The sequence below is a fragment of the Myxocyprinus asiaticus genome, chromosome 11, assembly GCF_019703515.2.
Source record: "Myxocyprinus asiaticus isolate MX2 ecotype Aquarium Trade chromosome 11, UBuf_Myxa_2, whole genome shotgun sequence".
NCBI lineage: Eukaryota > Metazoa > Chordata > Actinopteri > Cypriniformes > Catostomidae > Myxocyprinus > Myxocyprinus asiaticus.
Genome location: NC_059354.1, coordinates 9,750,853 through 9,762,993, shown reverse-complemented (window position 1 = coordinate 9,762,993; position 12,141 = coordinate 9,750,853). Strand labels below are relative to the sequence as shown.

General features: G+C 40.7%; 1 protein-coding gene across 1 annotated transcript in view; it reads left to right on the top strand.

Annotated features, from left to right (window-relative positions):
* Window positions 1–12,141, top strand: part of si:dkeyp-118h9.7 (sacsin) — a 44,727-nt gene that overhangs the window by 19,742 nt on the left and 12,844 nt on the right. Inside the window, exons 2-7 of the mRNA XM_051709772.1 lie at window positions 5,653–5,724; window positions 6,002–6,089; window positions 6,215–6,326; window positions 8,941–9,087; window positions 10,410–11,847; window positions 11,937–12,025. Coding sequence (XP_051565732.1) covers window positions 5,690–5,724; window positions 6,002–6,089; window positions 6,215–6,326; window positions 8,941–9,087; window positions 10,410–11,847; window positions 11,937–12,025 — 1,909 coding nt within the window. The 5' untranslated portion in view covers window positions 5,653–5,689. The remainder of the gene's footprint in view (window positions 1–5,652; window positions 5,725–6,001; window positions 6,090–6,214; window positions 6,327–8,940; window positions 9,088–10,409; window positions 11,848–11,936; window positions 12,026–12,141) is intronic.

Below are 12,141 nucleotides of genomic sequence, written 5' to 3'. Positions count from 1 at the left end.
ACCACCGGTAAGAGGCGAGAACATGTCGGCGAATTCTCCTTGCAACCTGGCAACCTCCATGATTGTGACGGTGAGAGGTGGTCTCTGCAAGTGACTCAGTCGGTGGCTTTTAAGTTCACCTCCGGTCAGAGCTCCTCCATCTACGAAACCACCATCACCAAAGTCACAGGGACTGCCTCTCTCCATGGTTTTAGGAGATTAAGGTGGTAAATTTGATGTGCTCTGCCTCTATCCGTTCGTTTAACCTCATAATCGATTTCCACAACTTGCCGTGTGACCTCAAAAGGCCCTTGCAACTTGGTGAGTAATTTAGAGCTTGATGTGGGGATTAATACAATAACTTTATCTCCCAGTGCAAATTCCTGTAGCTGAGTACCCCATTATACAGGCAGCTTTGACATTCTTGAGCCTGGAGCAAATTCTCCTGTGTTAATTGCGCCAGCGTGTGGAATTTTGCTCTCAGGTCTAGAATGTATTGAATTTTGTTTTTGCTGTTTGAAGTTACCTCCCCCCAATTTTCCCGTATGACGTTGAGCACGCCGCGTGGTCAATGCCCGTACAATAATTCAAATGGGGAGAACCCTGTGGAGGCTTGTGGGACCTCTCAAACAACACAAACGTACAAATCATATTTTTTTATGTTTGATTAAATCGTTCGACCAAGCCGTCCGTTTGGGGTGATAAACGCTTGTCCGAATCGATTAATCCCCAATAATTCGTACAGTTTGCGTAGTGTGTGTGACATAAACATCGTGTCTTGATCAATGAGGATTTCTTTCAGAATCCCTACTCGAGAGATTATTCTGAAGAGTGCCTCCGCAACACTACGTGCTGAGATGTTGCATAGAGGCACTGCTTCCGGATATCGTGTTGCATAGTCCACCAGAACGAACACAAAATGAAGCACATGTGCCATTCACTCTAACGGCCCGACAAGGTCCTTACCAATTAGTTCGAAGGGGACCTCGATCAATGGAAGGTGGCGCAATGGTGCTCATGGGGTGGCTGGCGGATTCACCAGCTCACACCACCAGCACACCACCTGCGGACATCCCTGTGAATACCCGGCCAATAGAAACAGGCCATTAGATGGTTCAATGTTTTTTCCTGCCCTAAGTGACCTGCCATCGGATTATAATGAGCCATCTGGAATAACATTTCCCAACGACTCTTCGGGACTAACAATTGGGTTGTATCATCTTTTGTCTGCGCATCCTGTGTCACTCGATATAACCAATCCTTGATAATTGAAAAATACGTATATGTGAGTGCAACGTCTGGCTGGAGGCGTTGACCATCAATCACTTTCACGTGGTCAAAGGCATGTCTAAGGGTCTCGTCTCGCGTCTGCTCCAGAGGTAAATCCCCTGCAGGGAATCCTCTAGGGGCTTGGGAAGCCAAGACTTCCCCCTCCCTTGCGTCATCCTGACGCTCCGGCTCTGCCTCCCCTGCCAGTGAATCACAACCACTTTATTACAGGACCCATCCACACAAATTTCCTTCAATCTCATAGTAAATGCCTGCCAGTTCGTACCCAAGATTAGTGGATGGGTGAGGCGTGGACTAACCGCAGCCTCGACACTATGATTTTGTCCCTGAAATTCAATGATGACCGTCACTAATCGTCAATATCCCCGTGTACACACCTTACCTTCACCCGCTGGCTTGTATCCAAAGCCTCGGATTGAATCAAGCTTTGGTGAATGGAGGTTTGATTACAACCTGAATCTACCAAGGCTTGATATGTACCCCCCCCACCCCCCCCCCCCCTCCCTTTATAGGCACCGGTATCCGGTACGCTCCTGCTCGATCAGGGACGGCCTGTGGCATGTCAGGGACCCGGACCAGTGTCTACACCTTTATCATGGGGCATCGGTCCTGGAAATGCCCAGGTTCCCTGCAGACCAGCCCAGACTTCACGCCCACACCCGCAGCAGTGGATTCACCTGACTGTGGGGGACAATGAAGAGGATTAGGGGATGCCAACGGCCCACGAGACCGGGGAACAAGTTTTGGTACAGGAATTCCCCATTTCTGGGTAACAGGAATGGGATGAGGGGGAGGGGAGGAGGAGGGAAGGGAGAGAGAGAGAGCGAGATAGAGAGAATAGGGCTTGCCGGTCCTCGGATACGCCGCCATATGTTCCTCGAATGGGCGGGCGTGCTTCCCAAGCGTCAGTGTCTGGAAGCGCTGGAGGTGCTGCTCCTATGGCTGACCCGTTGCAAGATGGCTCTTTTCAGATCCTCTTACACCAGGAAGATGTTGACTGGAAGTTGATGGGCCACAAGCTGGGTTTCCCCCGTCAGCAACGGCAGTAGGCGGACCACCTGATGGGAGTTTGGCCACTTCCACGCCTCCGCCGTCTGCTCGAACAGCTCAGTGAAAGCCTCAGGGTAATCTCGTGGTCCCATCTTTGTGAGAATGGCTGTAGTCGTGGTGTAGGCCTCCCTAATACCTGCCGGTCTTCCCCTTGAGCCTGGACTAGTGCCTGGAATCGCCACTCCAGTTCCATGCGTAGCTCAAGCAGGGCCTGATGTTGAGACTGGTGGTCACTCTCTCTCTCCTCTGACAGCCTGGATTGCCCTTTAAATCCCTCTCCGCTCTCACTGCAAACACAAAACAGCTGTTAGAGGTGATTTCCCACTGGTGTCAACCCTTACCGTACTCACTCTCTCAGCCTCACTCTCCACAGACGTCGCTCGGCCAAGCCCCCATCACCAAAGAATGATATCGTAGTTTTAGCAGCAATATATCTCATCTGTGATAAGATTTTATAAAGATATGGCCATTTGTGAATCGATCAATAACGATAAATAGCGACCAGCTGTAGGAATGCCCACAAGTGACAAACAAAGTTGCTGACAATATTGACCTGTTTACTTGTGTATTCTGATGTATTTCTGATTTAGAGTATTGGAAAAGGGAAAATATGTGCAGCAGGACTTGATTTAATCTACCAGGAATTGATTAGTTTGTGAGAAGAGGCTCATAAATATCAGAAAGGAATAGTTTAAGGAAGCAGGGATAGATGATGATGTCACCACTACACATCACCACAAGCATTTTGACCCCATTCACTCCTGGTATTAAGATCCATCTTGGTGATCTGATCGCAAGTTGCCAGCGCTAAATAAAGTTGGAAACAGTTTCCAAAGGTTTTGTGATCGGACCACTCTGCTAAAACAAGAGTTTAAAATTTTGCAGGAAAAGTCTCCCACATTTTCAAATTAAGTTCTCTCATTTTATATCCATTAAAGTTTTAGATTTTTGCTTTTTTTTAGGCAATTATTACAACTACTAATTTGACACTGCTCTGTAACAAGCATAAAATAATTTAACATTCGTTATATATATATGTATATACATATACAGTATATTACAGTGTATATATATATATACAGGTGCATCTCAATAAATTAGAATGTCGTGGAAAAGTTCATTTATTTCAGTAATTCAACTCAAATTGTGAAACTCGTGTATTAAATAAATTCAATGCACACAGACAGAAGTAGTTTAAGTCTTTGGTTCTTTTAATTGTGATGATTTTGGCTCACATTTTACAAAAACCCACCAATTCACCATCTCAAAAAATTAGAATACATCATAAGACCAATAAAAAAAAACATTTTTAGTGAATTGTTGGCCTTCTGGAAAGTATGTTAATTTACTGTATATGTACTCAATACTTGGTAGGGGCTCCTTTTGCTTTAATTACTGCCTCAATTCGGCATGGCATGGAGGTGATCAGTTTGTGGCACTGCTGAGGTGGTATGGAAGCCCAGGTTTCTTTGACAGTGGCCTTCAGCTCATCTGCATTTTTTTGGTCTCTTGTTTCTCATTTTCCTCTTGACAATACCCCATAGATTCTCTATGGGGTTCAGGTCTGGTGAGTTTGCTGGCCAGTCAAGCACACCAACACCATGGTCATTTAACCAACTTTTGGTGCTTTTGGCAGTGTGGGCAGGTGCCAAATCCTGCTGGAAAATGAAATCAGCATCTTTAAAAAGCTGGTCAGCAGAAGGAAGCATGAAGTGCTCCAAAATTTCTTGGTAAATGGGTGCAGTGACTTTGGTTTTCAAAAAACACAATGGACCAACACCAGAAGATGACATTGCACCCCAAATCATCACAGACTGTGGAAACTTAACACTGGACTTCAAGCAACTTGGGCTATGAGCTTCTCCACCCTTCCTCCAGACTCTAGGACCTTGGTTTCCAAATGAAATTCAAAACTTGCCTCATCTGAAAAGAGGATTTGGAACACTGGGCAACAGTCCAGTTCTTCTTCTCCTTAGCCCAGGTACGACCCCTCTGTCATTATCTGTGGTTCAGGAGTGGCTTAACAAGAGGAATACGACAACTGTAGCCAAATTCCTTGACACATCTGTGTGTGGTAGCTCTTGATGCCTTGACCCCAGCCTCAGTCCATTCCTTGTGAAGTTCACCCAAATTCTTGAATCGATGTTGCTTGACAATCCTCATAAGGCTGCGGTTCTCTCGGTTGGTTGTGCATCTTTTTCTTCCACACTTTTTCCTTCCACTCAACTTTCTGTTAACATGCTTGGATACAGCACTCTGTGAACAGCCAGCTTCTTTGGCAATGAATGTTTGTGGCTTACCCTCCTTGTGAAGGGTGTCAATTATTGATCTGTCAGATCAGCAGTCTTCCCCATGATTGTGTAGCCTAGTGAACCAAACTGAGAGACCATTTTGAAGGCTCAGGAAACCTTTGCAAGTGTTTTGAGTTGATTAGCTGATTGGCATGTCACCATATTCTAATTTTTTGAGATAGTGAATTGGTGGGTTTTTGTTCAATGTGAGCCAAAATCATCACAATTAAAAGAACCAAAGACTTAAACTACTTCGGTCTGTGTGCATTGAATTTATTTAATACACGAGTTTCACAATTTGAGTTGAATTACTGAAATAAATGAACTTTTCCACGACATTCTAATTTATTGAGATGCACCTGTATTACACCATAATAAAAAGCCATGTGGGAATTTTTTTAAATGTATTTTAAATTATGGCACATTAGTTTTTCCGCAAGCCATTGCACACAAAAACACAGATAAATAGAGGACAATGTGTAGAAAAAAGTACAACACAGAAAACCTCAATGTGCAGTTAACTTCCTTTTCAAGGCAAGTCAGGTCGCTCCAGCCTGATCTCACTAATATACATAGCTATTTGTATGTTAATATTTGTAACATTTAAACATAGATGTTTGTACATTTGGATAGACACTAAAACACACAATATGGACGTTTGAAAGCATCTAATACGTAATTTTTTTTAACGTATTTACAGCTTTAGAAACTTAAAATATTGACGAACCCATTACTTATAACACCTCTATTTATATGTAAAAAGGATACATTGAATTTATCAGTATGTTTTCTATTTGGTTAACTGTCATGATGGGACGTTTGATTCATTTTACTGAACTAATTATTTCGAATTGTTCATAAAAATGTTCAGGAGATTGTGTTAAAAAAAAATATTTTGTCGTCATTCAAAAGTTTTTCCAGAAATACCTGCGAGGCATCCTCTGTTTTCAGTTAAATATTTTTTGATAGAAATTTGTATATCATTCTTATTTAGTGCTGTGTTGAGAAGTTTTTACTGAACTGATCAAATTTTTTTTAACAGTTTCTTTCATCACAGAGGAGACAGTAAAAGCATAAAAATGAGTTCAGCATCAAGGCACAAGAAGAAAAAAAAGTAAGTGATTATTTTAATTGATTGTGTTTTATTTTTAAACCTGGGAAAAATGTAGAACTCTCAGATGAAGCAAGTTTATATGAACATAAAAACTGATTGAAACCTGAATTTGTTCAGTAGACCAATATGTTTTACAAATGCTCACCATACTAACACTAAACACTAGCATGAATTAAACTAATTTTTGAACACATTTACATAACCTACAGTGAAACTTGAATTTAATTTGCGTGTGTTTTGTGCACTTTGTGATAACTTTTAACATTGTTTAATTTAGAAATACATTTGGTGCCACGTCCCCCCCATTTATTGATTACTTGAAAGAGATTTTGAGAAGGTACCCAGATGGGGGACAAATATTAAAGGTAGGTTTGCTGAAGTAAAAAGAATATCTTTACATATTGCATAGACATTTGACAATCATTGTGATGTGCCATACATTTTTATATGCTGCCTATTTAATGATAATAATTGTGCTATAACATATCAGGAGCTGATACAGAATGCAGATGACGCAGGAGCTTCAGCTGTGGTGTTTATTCATGATGAGAGACATTATGGGACTCAAAGCCTGTGGAGTGAAGAGCTCAGAAAGTATCAAGGTACTTGTGTAAAAATTCAAACCAATTTTGTTTGTATTGGGCTTTTTACAATACATATTGTTCCAAAGCAGCTTTACAGAAAACAGAAAAAATTATGAAAAATAGAAATATAGTGCCTTACAATCCCCCAGTGAGCAAGCCAAAAGCAATAATGGCAAGGAAAAACTCCCTAAGATGTATAGGTTTGAGGGTATAGGTAATAGGTTTCAGCTTAGCTGCTTTGGGAGCAACATTGCAGTAAATCTAAGGACACACTTTGCTATTGATTACTTCATCTGTAGGTGTGTCTTATTACGAAGGCTATTGATAGGTAGGACGCGTTCTTTGTAGGCAGAGGTATACGGAGCGTAGGCCTTCATAGGTGTGTGTGTGAGAGAGAGATATGGAGTGTGCAGAGATGCTGTAGTGTGTTAGTCAGCTTTCTGAAAATAATGTCATTTTGGTCAAATGCATCCTAAAGCTGTACGTTCGCGGTAGCCGGTGCGCAAGAGTCATTCACTATAAACCTTTCTTCATATTAGCACCATCTTTGATTTTTAATGGGAATGACAATGAGGCTGTGAGGGATAGACTTATGGGGCTTTTCCACTGCACGGTACAGCTCGACTCAACTCTGCTCGCTTTTTGGGGGTTTTCCACTGTGGACTTTTTTTAGTACCACCTCAGTCGAGGTTCCAAGCGAGCCGAGCCGATACTAAATGTGATGTCAAAACCCTGCAGATCACTGATTGGTCAGAGAGAATCGTCACTACCAGCGTCACTGGATTTGCGACACGGGACATCAACCCGCTAGTTTTAAAGTTAGCAACAGCGACAGCAATATCATTTGTTCACGCGACTTTCGAATTGTAACAAGAAATGTCTGTGCGCAAAACCACGCCGTGGTCAATAAACGAGGTGCAGATGTTCCTCTCAAACGAAACTACGCGAAATGAAAAAGTCTTTCAGGAAGCGTCTCAGCTGTTGGCCGCACACGGCTACCACCGGACCTACCAATAGTGTAGGAAAAAGTTACAAAAACTTAAAAGTGACTACAGAACCATCAAGGACCACAACAGCCATAGTGAAAAGTGGAAGTGGTTTGACCAAATGGACACTATCTATGGCAATAGACCGGCGAGAGTGCCCTGGACTCGGCGTTGTTAGAGTCCACAATGGAGGATGGTAAGTTTTGTTACGTTAACTCTATATTCTGCTTGAAAGCTTCACTTTATTTAGTTGACCAGCTACTGGAAAGCTTGCTTCTAAAACAACCAGATCACCAACAAAATCACCATGCAACAACTGCTTTATGCAGCACAATGAGCTAGTAGCTAACAGCTAGCGGTCGTGTTATTGTTTGTGGTCAGTAATGTTTTTGTCGCGTTTAAGATGATGTCACGGTAGTAGAGCCGGCGCAACTATGACGATCAGTCTATAATCCCACCCACGTTGAGGCGGCACTAAACTGCAGTGGAAAAGCAAGCTCAGAAAAGTAAAGCGAGCAGAGTCGAGTCGAGTCGAACCGTAACGTGCAGTGGAAAAGTGTCATTACAGTCTCTTCAATGGCACAAATGGTATAAAGCTGTATAAAGCTCCTAGATCAGCTGTGATGAGCCTTAATACTGAATTTGTTAGTTTAAAGCTGTTTAAAGCTGTTACTTAGCTTTAGTAGTGTAGTCATAATCCAAGCGATCACATAGTGCACTGCTGATGAATGAAAACACTGACTGACGCTGACTCACTTCACATCACCGAACTGGCTTATATTACACACAAAAATGGTCTTTTGCCAACACCTGCTGGCTAAAATCTCTAATGTCACAAAAATAAATGTAATGAGACACATATACAGTAGCTCTTAACACATATGCACTGCTCTAACACTTTAGATTAAAACACCACAACCACAAGCGGAGTGATACACACTGTGAAGCGTCCGAGTGCTGATGTACTGAGACATCAGTACTCATGGAATGTCTCTCGTCCAATCAGATTCGAGGACTGGTACTAACTGTTGTATATTATACTTTATTTACTATTAGTATTTTACATATTATACATTTTGCACCTATCTACTGCAGTACTTCAACTTGGGATCAATATTACTTGTATTTGAATGTCATATCTTCAAGTAAATCTGTTTTCAGAGAAATTAGGTATTGTTTGTGTTGACGGAAAGAATTGTGGATTGTGAGTGCCAGCTTAAGGATACCCTCTTGCATCATTTGAATTCCTGTAAAAGAAGATCGAATTAGAAGGCTACATTAGTAGTGATCTACTTGCTTTTCTGAAACAACACAGCCTCTATGACGTATGCGGTTGATAAATGCGACCTCCGTAGCACAGAACTTCTTAAACGAAACACAGCTTGTGTGACCCTCTTTTAAAAAGACACATTTGCATAGGGTGGCCCAATATGACCCAATTATCTTAAATATCAAAAACAAGGTTAAAATCACTGTATGGTGCCAAAATTAAATATAATGGGCTGCAGACAATGCACTTTCACATATAGGAGGAAGGACACATCTTCAACTGCTCTTTAATTTGCATGCCTGATCTGTTAGGGCAACTTTTTCACTTTATCATGTTTGCATAACTATTTTGTCACTTTGTATAACTGTTCTGGCAGGACCTTCTCTTTATGCCTTCAATGATGCAGCCTTCACAGAGGAAGACTGGGAAGGAATTCAGAGAGTTGGCAGAAGCATCAAGCAGGATGACCCAACAAAAGTTGGCAGATTTGGGATTGGCTTCAACTCTGTCTATCATATTACAGGTGAAATATACTACATCAGCAGATTGACTAAAATTAGGGCTGTCAATCCATTAAAATATTTAGTTTCACATACTTTAAATATTTTGTAGTTAACACTCAGTTGCAAGAAAAAAAATGCCTTTGTGCAATTATTAGGTTATATGTAATAGGCCATTTCTTAAATGTGTCACAAAAAACTTACATTACGAGTAAAGATGTACTGAGTATGAGCAATTATAATGATTGCATTGCTTTTATGTCCTTTTCAATATAATCTCCAGGTAAGTGATAAGATACAATTAACAAATGTTCAAATAAAGGAATATTCCTATCCCAGAGTCCGATTACAGAAAATAATTAGCGTAATCATTTTAAACATGGAGTAATATCCTCTTTGAATTTGATGATTAGGGAAATGTTCACTGACAACCAAATACTATATGCCCGACAAGATTAAGTTGAGCACAGTAATCCACTGGAAGAAACCTGCACAGCACGCAGCTCCTCATGAACCAGGAACACGTTGCCCTGATAATCGCCTCGCTCAGATACTGTTGTACATTAAAATGTAATATGACACACACGTGCTGTGTCAAGCTAAAGAAATAGTTTAAACTGTTTATGATTATTGTTAAGTACATCTAATTTAGTTTAATTTATTTCTCAAAACTGGTGATCGTCCATTGATAGAATTATAGGTGAAGGTTTGATTACGCTACTATTCAGAGCCGGATGAGATGACACACCAACTGTGATGAAGGTCTATAGTTAAATAATATAGAAATTTTTCCCACACTTTATGGATGTAATCATGTGCAGCGATGCCGCTGGCCTGCTATTGTGTGCATTTCTATGAATGACAGTGTTTTTCTCGTGGTAGATATTTCACTCGTTAAACTTCTATGATGATTATATTCCACCAAACAAAGTGCAAATGACCGTACTTCTCATCTGGGATTGATTTATAAATAAATTATTTGAAAAGTGGGACATTCTCCATTACTTTATGAACAGGTGTTCCTCTAGGTGCTGTGTATGTGTATTTGTTTGTGTGTGAGAGAGAGATTTTAAAAAATCGCACAGAACAGAATCACACAGTTAAAATGCCAAACTGTATAAATGTGTTGTAATCTAGTATCTTATTTAGCACTGTTTAATTATGACTGTATTGACCTGATTAGCTCCAATAAAATAGGGCAAAAAGCAGTTTTGATCAGGTTTCACAAATAGCTACCCCTTTAGGGTCCTTGGGGTGTAGGGTTCAGATGGGGTCAGGCATTTGGCACAACAATAAATATATAAATATTTATATAAATAAATATTATTTATTTATTTATTTACAGATTTGCCAAGTGTATTTAGCTCCAAACACCTTGCCATTTTTGACCCACAAAAGATGATGTTTGGAGATGAGCAGGAAGGCTATCGATGGTCATTAGACGATGAAGAGGACAGAGAAAGTCTTTTGAACTTGAGAGATCAATTTCAGCCCTTTCAGAATATTGTCGGTCAAGTCAACAATTGTTCCTGGGAGACGGTCATCAGTGAGGATCAGTACTTCAAAGGAACCCTCTTTCGTTTCCCTCTGCGTAATGAAGCTTCTGAGATATCAGATAACTTATATGACTCCAAGAAAGTTACAGAGCTTTTTGACAGTTTCATTGCTGATGCAGACATTAGTCTTCTTTTTCTGAGAAATGTGTCATCCATTACTTTGCTGCATATTGACACCAGCGGCTCATGCAAACAAAGGCTCAAAGTTTCAGTGTCAAGTCTCTCGGTTTCTCATCATAATCAGGAGTTGTATGTCCAGCAGGAATCTGTGGACAGAAAAACGTGTTTCAAAACTGTATCACACATATCCCGGCAAATGGAAGAAACAAAGTTACGGTGGCTTGTGACGCCTTGTCTTCTGAAACAAGGATGTATACCAGAGATTGACTCTCTAGCCAATAAGCTAAGCTTCTACCCACAAGTTGATGTAGCATTTCAATTAGATGAAGACAGATCACTTTGCAATGGACGACTAAGTTGCTTTCTGCCCCTTCCAAACAATGAATCAAACAAAACTAGGCTTCCTGTTCACATCAATGCTTGCTTTGGCCTGACAGACAATCGGAGGTACATCAAGTGGCAAGAGGAGGATCAGAAGAACGATGAGGCTGCAATGTGGAATGAGCTTCTTATAAAAGATGTTCTTCCTATTGTATATCTAATGATGATCCTAGATGCTATTCAGTTGTCCAGAAGCTCAGCCCTGCCTGCCGCCTCTGTGTATAATCTTTGGCCTGACCTGACCAAGACTGTACACACAGATAGGTGGCATAAAGTTGCAAAGGACACCCTGAAGTGTCTGTTTCAATATGAGATCTTTCATCTTGCCGATAATGAGAAAATCTGGGTGTCTCCCTCAGATGCAGTTTTTCCAGACAACACTATATGTAGTGACACAATGACTGCAGTGTCAAGATTATTGATCGCAAAGGGGGAGAACCTTGTCACTGTCCCAAAACATGTTTTGAAAGATGTTGAAGAAACCTTTGCTGGAAGTGATACCTTGAAAAGAGTGACCCCATCTTTTGTTAGAGATGTCCTTCGTAGAAGTGATGTGGAAAACTTCAGGAAAGAGGATAAATATTCTCTTCTTGAATTTCTGCTCAGTGATGAGAAGTACACAGAACTACAAGGTCTTAAGCTTCTGCCACTCAGTGATGGAACCTTCACATCATTTACCAACAAAGAGCAGAACACTGTTCTAATTGACAATGAGAGGTTTCCCAGGTAACGTGTGATATAGTTCCTCATTCCTATGTTTTAGTATATTTATATTGTGTTGTCCAAGTTGTAATGTTCTGTTTTTCTCTGTTTAGAACATTGCTGCCGTTTTGTAACAAAAGCTTTTTACCCAACGATCTGAGCCATTTTTGCACAATGCATCTAAGGAAACTAGCATCAGACAGTAAGAAAATTGTTTCTTTTATTTAATCTGGAACACTTAGAATAATATGAAAATAATATTATGCATTTGTTAAGGTTTAATGATACTTAAATAAGATTGTGCAAGGCTTCTTCTTC